The sequence below is a fragment of the Populus alba genome, chromosome 6 (assembly GCF_005239225.2).
Source record: "Populus alba chromosome 6, ASM523922v2, whole genome shotgun sequence".
Classification (NCBI taxonomy): Eukaryota; Viridiplantae; Streptophyta; class Magnoliopsida; order Malpighiales; family Salicaceae; genus Populus; species Populus alba.
Window position 1 is genome coordinate 18,260,157 of NC_133289.1, and position 16,211 is coordinate 18,276,367.

General features: G+C 35.6%; 2 protein-coding genes and 1 long non-coding RNA gene across 7 annotated transcripts; 2 read left to right on the top strand and 1 right to left on the bottom strand.

The window, feature by feature from the left end:
* The first annotated feature begins 4,102 nt into the window (after nucleotides 1–4,102).
* On the top strand, nucleotides 4,103–5,411 carry LOC118043927 (F-box/kelch-repeat protein At1g15670). Its single transcript, XM_035052045.2, has one exon. The coding sequence runs from the start codon at nucleotides 4,187–4,189 to the stop codon at nucleotides 5,198–5,200; it is 1,014 nt and encodes a 337-aa protein (XP_034907936.1). The 5' UTR covers nucleotides 4,103–4,186; the 3' UTR covers nucleotides 5,201–5,411.
* Nucleotides 5,412–6,564: 1,153 nt separating this feature from the next.
* On the top strand, nucleotides 6,565–10,341 carry LOC118043925 (uncharacterized). 5 transcript variants are annotated; one of them, XR_004686723.2, is made up of 3 exons: nucleotides 6,679–8,044; nucleotides 8,169–9,032; nucleotides 9,449–10,341. It is a non-coding gene; the product is annotated as an uncharacterized lncRNA (long non-coding RNA). The 5 variants fall into 5 exon arrangements; XR_012170228.1 differs by having other exon boundaries at nucleotides 6,680–7,990; XR_004686721.2 differs by having other exon boundaries at nucleotides 6,688–8,446; nucleotides 8,602–9,032.
* A 1,652-nt stretch (nucleotides 10,342–11,993) lies between these two features.
* Nucleotides 11,994–14,745, bottom strand: LOC118043924 (serine/arginine-rich SC35-like splicing factor SCL33). Its single transcript, XM_035052044.2, has 6 exons — nucleotides 14,588–14,745; nucleotides 14,176–14,343; nucleotides 13,715–13,792; nucleotides 12,941–13,105; nucleotides 12,473–12,583; nucleotides 11,994–12,351 (listed from the first exon to the last, which is right to left on the bottom strand). Exons 2-6 carry the CDS (start codon nucleotides 14,322–14,324, stop codon nucleotides 12,192–12,194), a joined length of 663 nt encoding a protein of 220 aa, XP_034907935.1. The 5' UTR covers nucleotides 14,325–14,343; nucleotides 14,588–14,745; the 3' UTR covers nucleotides 11,994–12,191.
* Nucleotides 14,746–16,211: the final 1,466 nt, after the last annotated feature.

Below are 16,211 nucleotides of genomic sequence, written 5' to 3' on the forward strand. Positions count from 1 at the left end.
TTTTTTAAGCACAAAAAAATGTCTAAGTATTGTTAATGCGCTTCTCAGAAAAAAGAAAAAAAGAAGAAGACATTTTAATGATGAATTGAAAATAAACTACAAAGTGACCAATATTTTTATCTAATATTGAGAAAAAATACATTAAAAGTACCTGGATCAACCCAGGTTGACATGCAAAACTTGTAGGGAAAATCTTGAAAAAGAAACAATCTAGAAAGTTAAGTCTTTAACTAACTCAATGTTCAAAGACAAAACTAGTAAACAACAACACTTAATTAAAAACAAAACATCATGTGAATTCGAGTGAACTAACTAGACTTGAGATGCAAGTCATGCACGCCATTGAATTCAATATTTTTTTTATCCCATATATTATTTTTTATTTAATAGATTTTTATGACTATAAAATATCCGTCAATGTTTTTGCATGAAACATTTTTCTTAAAAGGAAAAAAAATGACAAGTGTAGGAGACTAATATAGCAAAGATAAATCATTGATAACAAAGGATAAAATTGTATTGTTTTAAGTTATAAGTTAAATAATTAAATAGTTCATCAATAACAAAGGGAAAATTGCATTTTCTTTAAATTAAAGGACAAAAAAATACATAAAAAAAGGAAAAAAAATAGCCTGAGTGATATGGCTTAACCCGTTGAAGTTGTGATTTCGGTGTAGACTTAATTGAGTTTATTTTTTTATATATAAATTTATATCTAACCTCAAAATATATATATTAAAAAAAAAAAATTGAAATGGGACCTCTAAGGCAAAGACTATGCATCTAGGTTGCTAATTTATTTATTTTTATTTCAAGGGATGGGCAACCTTTAAAAAAAAAAAAAAAGGATAGGCAGACAGTACGTCGCCAATTGTTATAAACAACAACCCAGATTTCATTTATCACAGTGATGGCTAGAAAATCAGGGCTATGGTTTTTTTTTTTTACCCAAGAAACGTGTTTTTCAATCCATTTCAATCAAAAAAACATCTCACAAACACCGTTGAAACACCAAGAAACCAACTTATCAAATCCAAAAAACATTTCAAACCACAAAATCAAACCAAAGAAAATATATCATCCTTGACTTATGTATTGTTTTTAGGCTATATTGGGGCTTATAACAACCACCATAAGACTCTTATTACATAGTGGAACCCGTTGACATCAATTTTAACCATTTTAATTGTTAAAAAATATGTCAACGAGAAGATATATCTCTCCACACTGAAATTTGTTAAGCTCTCTCTCCAAAAAAATACTGAAAAATAATGAAAATTAAATTTGGTATCAAATTTGAATTTAGAAAACCTAATGCTGTGATCACTTATTAAGTTAAAAAGAAGGAAGACTAAACTAAATTTTCTGGATAAAATTAGAATCTCCAACCAATTTTGTCTGTGTTTTTCATTTTGATTCTCTATTTTTCTATTTCACCTTCTATTAAACAAACTAATTGGCTATTTTGGACCTAAAAGAGCTAAACTGTACAAAACAAAACAAAAATATTAAAATCATCATTGTAATTCTTAATAATTTGTGATAGAATGAACAATAAATGTAAAGTAAAATCAAATCCTTTTAGTTTCTTTTAGGCTCCGTTTGTTTGCAGGAAAGTGGTTTCCTTTTGGAAAGTGAATTCCGGGGAAAGTGAATTCCGGGAAAGTATTTTCCGATGTTTGGTAGTGTTATGGAAAATGAACTGGAAAACACTTTCCGGTGTTTGGTTGTGTTATGGAAAATGAACTGGAAAATAATTTATTAATGAATTAATTTTTTTTCAAGTTTATCTAATATATATAAAATATTTAATCACTTACAATAAAAAAAATGAAATCTAAAAAGTATAATGATGAATTTTTTTTATTATATCCTATATTCTTACATAGCTTATTTTATAAAATATAACTATATATATCATATCATATTATAGAGAAATAAGCTTGTGAAATATTTTTTACGTAAAACCTATTAATATATTTCTTTCAATTTTAAAAGCTTAAAATAAGTTTTTTTTTTCCATATGAAGAAAGCCAAATTTGTTTATGGTAAGAGTTATATATTTGAGTTTTTTTTTTTGGTATAAAGAATTTTTTAAAAGATAAATACATACAAAAATATTTTTATTGGTTTTTTAGATAAATATTTTTTTATGTACAGGTAAAGGCAATTATCTCTTTAATATCCCTTTAATATATATCAAATAAACATCAAGATATAAATATAAATAGCTATGGCAATGATATCTCATTCTCTAAACAAACAAGGTCTTCAAATATATTATTTAAGACCATAAAATTCAATTTCTCGATAATAACACCGTTTTGAAATTTATAAAATTCATAAGTTCACAACGATTAATAAACATTACGCGATGAAATGTATATAATTACCAGCATCATCCCACAAATTTATCCATATGCAACAAATATAATCAAACAATAATCATGAATTAATCAAAGCAAAATAAATCAAGCACATTTATACATATAACAAAATAAAGCAATAATTGTGGTAGCAAAATCATGCGTTTTAGTGTTATCAACGTTTTTATATTAAATCCCCTTGTTAACAGAATCAACTCTCGGCCCTTTCCACTGTTCAGTTTCAGTTTCCCCTTCCCCTTCCCACCGTTTGGTTTCAGTTTCCCCTTCCCCTTCCCACTGTTCGGTTTCTCGGTTTCGGTGGGTTCCCCTTGTTAAACTTGTTGCTTTCAGTTTCAGTTTCAGTTTCCCATTCCCCTTCCCACTGTTCGGTTTCAGTTTCTCTCATCCCCTTCCCCTTCCCCTGTTCTGTTTCAGTTCTCTCATCCCCTTCCCCTGTTCGGTTTCTGTCATCCCCTTCCCCTTCCCCTTCCCCTATACGGTTTCTCTCGATTCTACTCCCTCACCCCCCCGACAACTTCTACTGGGACTTGCAAAAAAAGAGAGCAAAGGTTGATTAATTCCTTGATATGGTGGCTAATTTCAGTTATACACGTTGCCCCTCTCTCTTTATGCTTCCACCCGGGATATGGTGGCTGGATCCGGGGACGAGGACTGCTCGGTAGGGACTGCTTTTTGCTGTGGAAGTTTGGGCATTTTCTTTGATTGATTCACAGTAATCTTCAGGGTAGGGATTGTGCTTTGATTTGTGGTTTGGTTGGTTATGCCGGTTCTGCAGGATGTGTTGAAAGAAGAATGGAAAAAATGTATTTTTCTGGCTTGATTTATGAATTTGGGTTGTTTTGAAGAAGAGAACTGTGTTATGTTATGGGAAAAATATAACAGGTAGCAGATTTATCAAGAAGATGAAGGATGTTTCCAGAGAAATGATGCACTTGTTCCTGCTTCACAATTGTTTCCGAAGAAAAGAGAGAGACTGTGATGAGATGTTTTCGAGAAAAATGTGTGTGGTGAAAAAGAAAGGAAAGTGTTTTCCTTTGTTTATCAAAAGGAAAACACTTTCCTCAGCTAAAGTTACGTTTTCTGATTTGACTGGAATTAAGTTTTCGTTGACTAGTTTCTTTTATTGGTGCCAAACACCGGAAACTAAGGAAAATCAATTTCAGGAATTGGTTTATCTGGAAACAAACAAGGCATTAATTAGTAGTTAAATCCATCTCATAATGTATATCAACATTTCAGCTGGTTCATGTACCGTCACTTTCACATACAAATCATTCATCGGAGGCAGTTAGTCAGTAATGGATATTTATTAGTCAAATTTCAAAATTCAAGTGGAATGATATTGCTTTTGCTCGAGATTGGCGCCAACTTGACCGGCAAATACGATTCAAAATTCAATGGATACATCTCGCATTCAAATCTCAGGTGGATAGATAGAGTAGAATGCCCCTCCGGCAAACACATCCGGGAGTCGTTAACCTCGATTCACGGGATGCAGTAACAGTTTCGATAGTGCGGTAGATTGGGCGTGGCACCCAGAAAAAGTTAAAGCCAATAACACCATAGATGACCACCAGTTGTAACCGCTGTTATTGTTATCATAGTAATTTTTACCAGGACAGATTAGATTGTTTTTTAGTCTAATCAACCATCATGTCCGAGAATAGACATCTTTTGTTTTACTTTAGCTTCTTCTATAAATATCTAGCAGAGAACCAGTCTCCACATACCTTTCTTGAAAAAAGAGAGAAACTTAGGAAAGAAAGAGGAGAGAGAGACCACTTCACTTTCTCAAAAAGATGACCGAGTTAATACCAGGCTTGCCCGAAGAAATAGCCCTCGAATGCCTCCTTCGCCTTCACTACACTACTCACCGAGTCGCGTCCCAAGTTTGCAAACTCTGGCGTCCAGTTCTTCAAAGCAGAGGTTTTTACTATCAGAGAAAGCAGAACGGGCTTACCCACAAAGCTGCTTGCTTAATCCAAGCTGTCCAGGACCAAAACGGTTCGAGCCAACCCAAACCGATTGGACCCCCCAAATATGGAGTTTCTATATTTGACTCTGTTAATGGGTCGTGGGACCGGGTCGACCCCGTTCCGGCGTACCCAGACGGGCTTCCTTTGTTCTGCCAAATCACAAGCTCGGAGGGCAAGCTCTTCCTCTTGGGAGGATGGGACCCGGTGAAGTACGAGCCTCTGAGTCAAGTCTTTGCTTACGAGTTCACCACCCGTCAATGGAGGCGAGGCAAGGACATGCCAGAAAATCGTTCCTTTTTCGCTGTAGGTGAGTTGAACGGCCGGATTATAATCGCCGGTGGCCATGACGAGAACAAGAACGCGTTGAAGACAGCCTGGGTGTATGATGTGATTCAGGACGAGTGGACTGAGTTACCTCAGATGAGTCAGGAGCGAGACGAGTGCGAGGGAGTTGTGATTGGGTCCGAGTTCTGGGTCGTGAGTGGATACAGAACTGACAGTCAGGGCGGGTTTGAGGGAAGCGCCGAGTCGATTGAACTCGGAGCGAGCAAGTGGAAGCGAGTTGAGGGCGCGTGGAAAGCGAACCAGTGCCCAAGGTCCTCTCTCGGAGTGGGCAACGATGAGCAACTGTTCAGCTGGGCCGAGTCTGATTCGGCGTTGAAAGTCGGGGCAAGTGTCGTCCATCTTGGTGAAAAGACATTTGTATCCGGATCAGCTCATGAAGGCGGGCCCCAAGGGTTCTTCCTTGTGGATGGACAAAATGGTAAATGGGAGAAGTTAAATGCGACGGGTGAATTTTGTGGATTTGTTCAATCTGGCTGCTGCGTGGAGTTATAGATAGTGTCAGAAATAGTACACAAGTCAACTCGAGTGGAGAGGAAATGAGTCTTTTACACGTTTGGATCTCTGTAAAAAACAGTAAAAACAATAAGTGTGTCTGCAACTTTACTATTTGCATGGTGAGTTTTGATTGCTATTTTGATATTCTTGACTCAGTGTATGCTCTTTTTATTTTTTCCTATTTTCAAATATTTTGATCTTTTTTAAATTAGGTTTTTTGGGTTTTTTTAATGTGTTAGTGTGTATTTTGGCTTTTCTTTTTCAATTATATTATACAATTACACCGGCCTCTACCATTTTTTTTTTATAAAAAAAAACCGGGGGTTAAAAGGGAAATCCCAAGCAAATACAAAAAATAACTGAACTGCACAGAGCCAGTCTAAAAACAAATCTAATTGATCCAAAACTAAGGGATAGCAGAAGATGAAAGGGACAGGTGCCCTGGATTTCCTGAATGAGAGTTCACTTTGTCGCTTTTTCTTTATTTCTTCGAAACATGTTTTTATTTTTTCTACTATATTATATGGCACTAACCAAAATCAACCTTGAGGTTGCACATCATCCAGCTTGATTGTGCTTATCCATATGGTTGTGCTTATCCGTAATATTTTTTTCTTAGATGGTATTCCCGCGACATATTTCAAGTTAGATCAAAAAAGATTTTAGTATAAAAAATATACTTAAGCATTACTAATATTTTTTTTTTATAAAAGAAAATTAAAACCACGTAATGATTCACTTGACGGTTCAGAAGCAATCTAGATAACCGATAAAAATATAATTTGACTTAAAATAAATATTTAAAATAATATATTCAATCAATTCGAGTTAATTTATCAATCTGTATGTCAAGTCATTGACTATGATAATCTTATCAAAAATAATTTTTGAAGTTTGATTTCTAGCAAGTCCAATGCTAAACGGTGAAAAAACTAATTAAAAAAAGATGACCTGGATTAATGTGGGTTGACTTGACAAATCTATGACTTGGGTTATAAAATCAAGATAACCTAATAAAAAATAAATTGAAATAAATTATAAAGCTCAATTCTCAATTATTCTAATATTAAAAAATAAAACTGAAAAAATAATTGATTAAAAAAGAACAAAAAAATAGCTCAATTCAACCCGGATTAATATGTCAAATTCATAATTTGAGTAATAAAAAGAAAATCTCATAAAAAGTAAACTAAAATAGATCAAGAAGTCTAATTCCTAATTAACTTAATATTGAAATGGGAAACTTAGATTAGAAAAAAGAAGAAAAAAAAAAATTGAACCAATCAAGTTAACTTATTAATTTTGTGGTTCGGGTAATGATAATGAGATAATTTCATAAAAAATAAATTAAAAAATATATAAAATTTAATTTTTAATAAATTTAATATTAAATAATAAAATTAAAATAATAAAAAAAAACCAAAAAGAAATGGATAGTGTTCTGTACAAAGAGTAATTTAGTCGAATGAAATCATTCATCCTAAAATCCTGGCACTAAGATGGAAGGCAGACGTTGGAGCTGTTTTCAACAAGTCAATAGTTGGGTTCTATAAAGACAAAGAAGATCCCCAAATATTCGCGAGACCCGTGACTTTTCTAAACTAGCTGTCAAGAACAGTGGATGAAGCACCGCCTCTAGCACCACAGGACGAAAACCCAGTTCCCATGCAAGTTCCAGACCGCCGCGCATTACAACGCACCGCCTCTAATTCTTATTTTATATCTTCAATACCCTATCAAGTGTTGAGGATCACACGCCGCCCATATCAACGGTTCCCTTTTTCGATCCTGTCTCTCCTTTTTTTTTTTTCCATGGCCACCGAAGGCTCTTCCAATCTTCTCCCTTTCAATACTAGTCTTGTTCATATGATCACCCTCCACAAACTATCTTATATGGCATGGTCAGATTCTTCCACTCATTGAAAGCCAAGATCTTATTGGTCATATTGATGGTAATTCCATTGTCCTACCTTCAAAATTTAACCCTGCTACTTTTCAGACACCAAATGACAAATACCTGACGTGGAGGGCTGCTGATCAACGTCTCCTTCGTCTTCTTCCCTTCTCCCACTGAAGAATCTTTGGCTGAAATTGGTGGCCTCTCTACTGCACGAGAGGTCTGGCTTGCCTTAGATACCGCTTTCAATTATTGGTCCAAGGCCCGTGAGATTCATCTCAAAGATGAACTCCAGTTAATGAAAAGAGGTTCCAGACCCGTGACCGACTTTGCTCGTGCCTTCAAAAGCCTCTATGATCAGTTTCATGCCACTGGTCGTTTAGTTGATAGCACGAACAAAGTGCACTGGTTCCTCTGTGGCCTCGGTGGGATTTCTCCAGTTTCTCCTCTACCTAGATGACACTCACTCACTTGCCCATATTTGCTGATCTTGTTTCCAAAGCTGAAAGTTTTGAGATTTTTCAGAGGTCCCTTAAGCCTACAGCACCTCCTTCTGCTGCCTTCACAGCCACTCCCCGCGTGTCCAACCGCCCAAAGCAGCGGAATCCTTCCCGCTTTAACCCTGGCCAATCCTCCTGCAATGGCCGCACTAACTTCTCTCCTGGTCGTCTTCCTCGCTGTCAAATCTATCGATCGTGATGAAGGTCAATACGCTGATCAGTCCCCCCAGCGCTACAACCGTGGTGACTCTGCTGCCCATCTTGCTGAAGCATTCACTGGGTCTTGTTCTCTCAATGACCCTCCGACCTCTGATTGGTTTTTAGACACTAGAGCTTAAGCTCACATGTCTAATGCTCCCTCTGTTTTGGATCTACCCATGCCATATGTTGGTAAGGACTCTGTAATTGTGGGAAATGGTGCCTCTTTAACTATCACTCATACAGGTTGCCTTTTCCCTACTCCAAATCTTCATTTATACATCTCACCGAAGATTTACTTTCCATTAGTAAATTAACATCTGATTTTCCAGTGGTTGTTATTTTTATTGATAATCGTTTTTTTATTCAGAATCGTCAAACAAGAAGGAAGGGTGGTAGCAACCGGTAAGATGGATGGCGACTTTAATATGTGCTACGGCGTGGCAACTTGGCCTTTATTTCCATTCTCAAAAATAAACAATAACATGCTTCCTATGATTTATGGCATACTCGCATTGTACATGTAATTAATTATGTTATTTATTCTTCAAATAAAAAAAAAGCAGCCATCTTTATCTTTTACCTCTTTACAAGCCTCTCCTCACTTGTGAAAAACCATCGCTTGACATATCAAGTTCTGTAATGAACGTAGGTCCTTCTCCATTTTCATTACGATATTTGGGGTTCCTCCCCCGTCAAATCAAATTCTGTCTTTACGTATTATGCTCTCTTCATTGACAATTATTCTCGCTTTAGTTGGTTTTATCCCTTAAAATTCAATTATGATTCTGGTTCTGTTCCAGGTCCCTCTTCGCCCTCTTCGGTCTCTGGTCCACTTTCTCCCATGGCACTGTCGACGGGTCCTGTTGTGGCACAGACGGTCCCTCCTATTTCTATCACCTCCAATCTGATCAGTTCTCATCCCATGCTCACACGTGCTAAGGCTGGTATTTTTAAGAATCGCCACCCCACAAATCTCGGTGTCTTCAGCTCCACTGGCCTTCTTTCGACATTTCTTGCCTCTGCTAAGCTTAAGGGCTTCAAATCTACTGCTAAGAATCTTGCCTGGCTTGCCACTATGAATGAAGAAGTTCGAGATCTGTAGCATAACCGCACCTGGGTTTTGGTCCCTTGCCCTGCCAACACCAACATTGGGGGCTCCAAATGGATGTTTTGAACCAAATATTTTCCTGATGGCTCTATCGAGAGACTCAAGGCTCATCTTGTTGCCAAGGTTACACTGAGATCCCTGGTCTTGACTATACTGATACGTTTAGCCTTATTATTAAGGCTATTATTGTTTGTGTTGTCCTTTTTCTGACCAACTAGTGGCCCCTTGACCAATCCGCAACATCAAAAATGCTTTTCTCAATAGCATTTTTAGTAAAAATATCTATATGGAGCAATCTCCTAGCTACATTGATCATCGTTTCCCTAAATGGTTTCAAGCAGGCTCCTCGTGCCTCGTGCCTCCTTTCAGCATTGCAGTTCTTTTCTTCTTCAACTTGGAGTTTACTTGTGGCCATGCTGACACGTTTCTATTTGTTTTTCATAAGCACTCTGCAATTATTTAGTTACTTTTTATGTTGATGATATTATTATTACTGAGAACGACTAATCTCTTCTTAACACACGTCGTTTCACTTTCAGCTACTCTATTTTCCTCGGTGTCAATTTGGTCTCTTGAAGTGCTATAAAGCAACCTACCGCCTCTCGTTCCAGCTGTGAATCAGAGTATCGTGCTCTTACCCGCACTATCGTCGAACTACTCTGGCTCATTCATCTGCTATGTGATCTTCGGGGTTCCCTTCCTAAACCGCCTCTCCTTCTATGTGACAACAAAAGTGAAATTTTTTTGAGCTCCAACCCGGTTTCCGTAAGCACGCCGAGCATGTTGCATGTTGAATTAGATTATTATTTTGTGCGCAAACTTGTTCTCGCTGGCAAAATTCACCCTTGATATGTGCCCTTCTCTCATCTTTAGGTTACCGACATCTTCACCAAAAGCGTTCCTCAGCCTCGAGTTGAATTTTTTCACTTCAAGCTTCACGTCCATTCAAATTCAACACTCAGCTTGCACACGCCCATATCAACAACTTCCCATACTTAAGATCCATTGGCCCTTGATTATAGTCATTTACTTGATTTTAGGAGATTAGTTTCCATTATTGTTGAGATATCATTTACTTGTAACAATATTATGTAATTATAATTATAGCATCTCACCCACATTCAAGGTGTGGTGGTTTTCACAATATTCTCATCAAGCTCCCTCCTTATTTCGGATCACACCTTGCCTAGTCCTGGATTTCCCCAAATGGAAAAAGATTGACGTGGAGGGGCAGCTGGACCTCCGCCATAAGAACCTTCATTTTACTTTTGAGGGAATTATAGCCACTTTGATGGGTGTTTTTTTTTTTTTTTTTTGACAGTTCCTAGTGCATTGATCAGTATTTAGCACCGGCACCAGCCACAGCTATATATAGCAACCTTGCAACTAGTTCTACACTTTACTTTGACAAAAGAGATGCTACTCCACTCAACATTTTCTAGTGCTTCTGATTTTTCTTTAACCAACAAGTGCTTCCATCACATGAAACACCCACGAGTGAAGGTTAAATTTATACAGAGAAATGATTGGACAATTGCTGCAGGTTACTGTGAAGTATGAAAATCATTCAAAATGTGACAAAAATCTTTGCAAATTGCAAAACTAGCCCTTCACACCTAAAATAGAGTCTTTGCATAAGTGCCACAAAACCGTCCTTTGATTCCTAAAATACCCTAATAGATTCAAACTTGCCACAATTGATAAGATGCGAGACCATTTCTCTTGAAATTATATGTTAGTTCTGCCAAACCATAACTTTTTCACCTGGAGTAGTTTATTGCAATGCACTCATAATCATGTTTTGATTACCTTTTGGTAGTTCCACTCTGTTAAAATACATTACCACATCTAATAATCTTATATGCCTGTGTTAAGATGATTGGATGTGATGGTACATATTAGGGGTGTGCAAAAAAACCGAAAAACCGAGTAAACCGATAAAACTGACAAAAAATTAACTGAAAAAATCGAACCGAATAATAAAACCGAGTAAACCGATTAGATTATATAGAAAAAACCCCGGTTTGGTTCGGTTTTCGGTTTTGCAGTGCAAAAACCGGGTAACCGGACCGGTTTAAAAAAAAAAAAAAGAGTCTGTACTCCGCCCTGATATAAATAGAAAATTTTGTTGCACGTCGCGCCCCTCTCTGGCTCTCTTCTCTCCGCTAAGTCTAACCCTAAACAGTGAACATTAAACTTTCAATCTCTTGATTCTCTTTCTCTCCTCTCAACTCTCAGACTCTCACTCTCACTATTCATTGACACCGAGTAAACGGCTAAACGCCCCCTCGTCCCCTCACCGGCTCACCCCCTGTCCCCTCTCGCCCCCTCGCCTTTCCTCTCCCTCTCCACTCTCCTTAGACCGACCACCGGCAACCGACGTTTCCTCAACGGCTCAACCTCTCAAAAGTCAAAACCAGTGAGTTTTAGTTTTTTTTTTTTTTTCCCTTTTCTAATTAATTAATTCAGTTAATTCAGTTAAGGTTATTGTTAATTTTAATACTATTAACTGTTAAGCTAATTTTTTTGACGTTTCTTCCTCAGTCTCCAGACTCTCCACTGGATCACGATCAACACAGTCGGTGACTCAATGTTTGAGTGTTTCTTCCTGATCAGCCTCTCAAAACCATAAAACCAGTGAATTTTAATTTTTTCTCTCTTTTCTAATTAATTCAGACTTATTGTTAGTTTTAATAAATTTTGTTGGGTGTTTAGCTTATTGTTAGTTTGAATTCTGGTTTAGGTTTAAATTAGAATTTAGAGTAATTTATTCAATGTTGTTTGCTATTTGCTCGATTGACTTCTACCTTCTGGTTTGGGGAGAAAATTGAAAAAAAGAAAGGAAAAAAATGCATATAGGTTTGTCCAGTTTTTTGGCTAAAAAACCAGACCGGAACCGAACCAGAACCGGCCGGTTTGGGCCGGGTCTGGTTCGGTTTCGGGTGTCTTTTTTTTTTTTCCGATTTGGTTGCTTTTTTTGAGGAAAAACCAAACCGAACCGGTTTTGCACACCCCTAGTACATATTCACAAGTTTATTGATGAATCATGCTGATGTTTTGATGATTCGTCGGCAAACTTGAGAATAGACAAATCATAAAAGCATTGGCATACCACATCTCGTATTCATAAACCATCAGCAGTAAACAGTGCAAGAACTGAATTAACACGACACATCCTCTAAACAGAATACTATCTAATTGACCCGATGCTCATGATGATACATCATTAATCTCCACTATTAACTCACAGTAGGCCTTCACTGCGTCCAATGTTACTACTAATCACCTGGAGTCCTCTAGGCTCCGGCTCCAGCTCCGGCTCCGGCTCCTTGAACCATAAGGAGACCAACTCCTAACTGGGCTCCTGCTGCAGCTCCTTGAACCATGTGGGGACCTTGAGTAGGGCCGGAGCCTGTACCTCCTATCTCTAGGAGAAATTGATCTGGATGGTAATCGAAGATGTATTAGAACATACTGCTTTTCCAAACCTGTCAAACTTTACAGGAAAACACAAAAGGTCCAACTTAATTAAAGTAAATTGATAAAGAAAAGTGGCAGCAGACCTTGAATAATGTCTTCTCCTTGGGGAAGGAGAATAATAGACAGGACTACGAGAGTAACTCCGTCCATAGTGCGGTGATGGAGAGCGCCTTTGGTCATAGTACTGACCACCCCTGACAACATCAATTTTATTCAAATAAACAGCTCAAATCCTAGCTTTGCAGTCATCAAAATTTACAGCACCACAAACAATCAGAACCCTTGGTTCTTTTTTTTTTCTTTCAGTTTTAAAAAGGATTAAAATAAGAACTTTATGTGCCCACAAATGCAGGCAACCTAAAAATAGTGTTTAGTGTTCAAAAAACAGCAACCATACAAGGTATAAAAAATCCAGAGACATTTTAAAAAAAAAAAAAACCTATAAACATCATCTCTTGTAACAGAACACATGAACAAAAGTTTAGGTCCAATTTTCCATACAATGCATCAATATTCAATGAATTCAGATTAATATAAATAACCAAAGTTACCTCACACGATCTCTTTGCCTCATTTCTGCAGGCTTCTTCCTATTTTCCTCGGCAAAAACAACTGTCAGTTCCCGGCCTAGAAGAATTTCACCATCCATATGGTGCTTAGCATCTGCAGCATCAGCTGATTCTAAATATTGGACAAATCCAAAGCCACGTGGCTCCCTGCAACAAATGCATAACAATGACACAACAAAGTGAGCATAGACAAATGAACATTAACATGAGTCCTGACTGTCAAATGACAGGATCCAAACTCCAGGAGCTACGTGGAAGATCATGAAAAGCACTTGCTGACACTTGTGCCATTGAAATAAAATGATTATGTGGCTGCTAACCTTGTAGAAGCCAAATTTTAAATTGAGTTGATATTCTTCAACACTTGGAACTTCTTCAGAATGTATTCAAACCCACCTTCCCCTCAACCTTGATGTACATCAAGGTGTACAGTACTCTTATTACCTGAATGGTGTCTTCAATACACTCTCATTACTTCATTCTAGTCTTCACTGTTACTACTTCATTCTTGTCTTCACTCTAATTACTTCATTTGTTTCTTCAACGCTTTCAATAAAACAACCAAATTCCCATAAACCAATGGCACATAACAAGAAAAAATCCCACACTAGATAGTTTTGAGATTCATGAGGATCAGACATGCTAACCAAATTGAACATACAGATTGAAAAAATTAAACATATGTGCTCATTGGAATCACTAAATGTTTCTTGCTTGAAGCTATTACAGCTCTGAGTGAAAAGGAGTTCATCTCACCCAGTATAATAATCTCGGGGCAAGTAAATGTCCTTCAGCGGACCAAACCGTCCAAAAAGTCCACGAAGATCTTCAGGCCTGCAAAACAGGAAACAAGAAAAAGAATCAGCTCACCCATTTTGTTGGCGTAAATTTTGAAGAACCTATAATAACCATAAATTGTTTAAGTAGCTCCACTTTGTCTTCATTTTTTTGGAACAACACAATATAGCTGTGGATTAAAAACGTGGCTTCAGCTACTACAGATTTTAAGGCAGTATACCTTTTATTTGCATCTTATCCAAAGAGAGATCAAGGATATAATAACATGCATATAATTGAAGACATTTACAGACAAAAAATAAAAGAAGACGACGAGTAGAAGCATATATGCAGGGAAAATTCACATAAAGCAACAGATGTATACATGATCATCAAGAACAGACATTCAAATGGCAGGGAAGAAAAGAGAAAAGCCAAACCTGCAATCATGACGGAGATTGCGAACCAAGAGACTAGTAGGAAGATCCCTACCACGACTTCCATACCGACCCCTAGGGCTAGGATTCCTATGTCTCCTCCCATAACCCCTTGGGGGTGAGGGACTGTAATCGTAGCTTCTTCCCCTCATTTTCAACAAATATCACAGCCTGCAACAATCAAAGAGAATAACCCATTTTAGAACCACTAAAAAACAATAAATCAAAAGACAAAAGACAAATAACAGTTTTAAATATCCAATTAAATAATTAAAAAAAGAAGAAGAAGAAGAAGAAAGTTTGGAACTTTTCCTTTATCTCTCACAATTTCTAATCAAATTAGACTATAAAATAAAAAATGAACGAATATTTCAAAAATCAGTAGGGTAAAATGCAGAAAAAGAGCGAAAATTACCTGGATCGATGTCTGTATGGCTTCTCTTTCCAGAGGTTTCTGCAAGAAAGAAAACTTAAGAAAGCTTCGAGGGAAAGCGAAACAGCTATAATGGGCCCCTTCAAGACTCGAGAACCTTCTTGTCTAGTTGCCTATATTAGCATACATCGTAGTGTTGTGAGTCCTCAAGAGGTCTTCCACAATCTAGCCGTTAATACTCTACAGATCAATAACTAACAATCCTGATTCTCTCTCGCTATGTGCATTCCTTTCGGCATCGTGTATGTAAGGCCTCATTCGGCCCAATACGTAGCCCATTAATTTAAATCGTACAAAAAACATCTCAGTCCATCAGTAACAATCTAAATCCATCCGACACGGCAGGGACCCACATTTTACTACAGCTTTGTACAACCATACATTTCTTTTCATTTTTCCACGTTATTTTCAAGGCAACTTGTTATACTTATAAGTTTGTTTCCTTAAAGGAATTTTTATTTAGAAAATAGTATTCATAAAAAGTGAATTTTTTAAAAATAAATTATTTTTTTGATGTGTTGGTAGTATTATGAAAAATAAGTTTTAAAATATTTTTTTAGTATTTAGTTATATCATGAAAAATAAGCTGGAAAATAATTTATTAATGTTTTAATTTTTATTCTAGTTTAATAAAAAAAAATAGAAACCAAATATGACAAACAAAAAATTAAAGGATGATAAAATTAAAGAAAAAATTCAATTTTATAAATTATATCAAAAAAATAAATAAGAATAAAAAGAATAGAGACTAAATCTAACAAGTAAAAAAGTTAAAAAATAATGAGATTAAAAAAATATTAATTTCATAAATTATTTCAAATAAAATAAATAATAATAAAAAATAAAAGACATCATCTAAATATTAAAAAATAATAAGAGAAAAACAAATAATAAATTAAAAGAATAAAAACCAAAGTTAATATAATAATCAAATTAAATCAAATTTTTAAGGAAAAAACCTAAAATAAAAAATAAAAAAATATCAAAATAAAATATATAGCAATAAAATATTAAGAATCAAATTTGATATAATAAAAAGATATAATATATTTTTTTTTTAATTTTTCATAAATTTTTAAAAATGTTTTCCGTAAAAGAACAAATCTTTTTAAAAAACTAAGCTAAATTTTCATTTGATTAGAAAATATTTTTCTTTGATCAACTTTTTTAATAGTAAATATACACAAAAAAAATTTTAAAAAGTGATTTCTAAACCAACCATTTTTCGTAAAACAAATGAGATTTAATTCAAGTGAATTTTCATTTCACATTCATAATAAATATTTATTTAAAAAACAATATTTCTCATTAAAAAAATTCATCAGAAAAAAAAATGCATAAATAAAAAACATAGGATATTGATTTTTTTCCTTCTCAATTCAAAAATCATTTTAGTTACTTCTTGTTATTTTTATTCAACCAACAATAGTACTAATATATATAAAATAGAATGTTTCTAAAAAAAATAAATTTTAATTGTTATCTTTCATGAATGCTTTTATTATAATATAATTAAATTCAAAAAATTCAAAAAACAAAATTATTAAATACAATCATGCCTCTACCTCTCTCTAACCCAAACCACATAATAAATAAATTAACCAGA

What these genes read in the sequence shown, in the direction of transcription:
- LOC118043927 (XM_035052045.2), top strand. Translation starts at nt 4,187, where the DNA reads ATGACCGAGTTAATACCAGGCTTGCCCGAAGAAATAGCCCTCGAATGC.
- LOC118043924 (XM_035052044.2), bottom strand. Translation starts at nt 14,324, where the DNA reads ATGAGGGGAAGAAGCTACGATTACAGTCCCTCACCCCCAAGGGGTTAT. An exon ending in AATCTCCGTCATGATTGCAG is followed by an intron (nt 13,793 to 14,175) that starts GTTTGGCTTTTC and finishes CCTGTTTTGCAG; the next exon opens with GCCTGAAGATCTTCGTGGAC. An exon ending in AGGAGAAGACATTATTCAAG is followed by an intron (nt 12,352 to 12,472) that starts GTCTGCTGCCAC and finishes ATTACCATCCAG; the next exon opens with ATCAATTTCTCCTAGAGATA.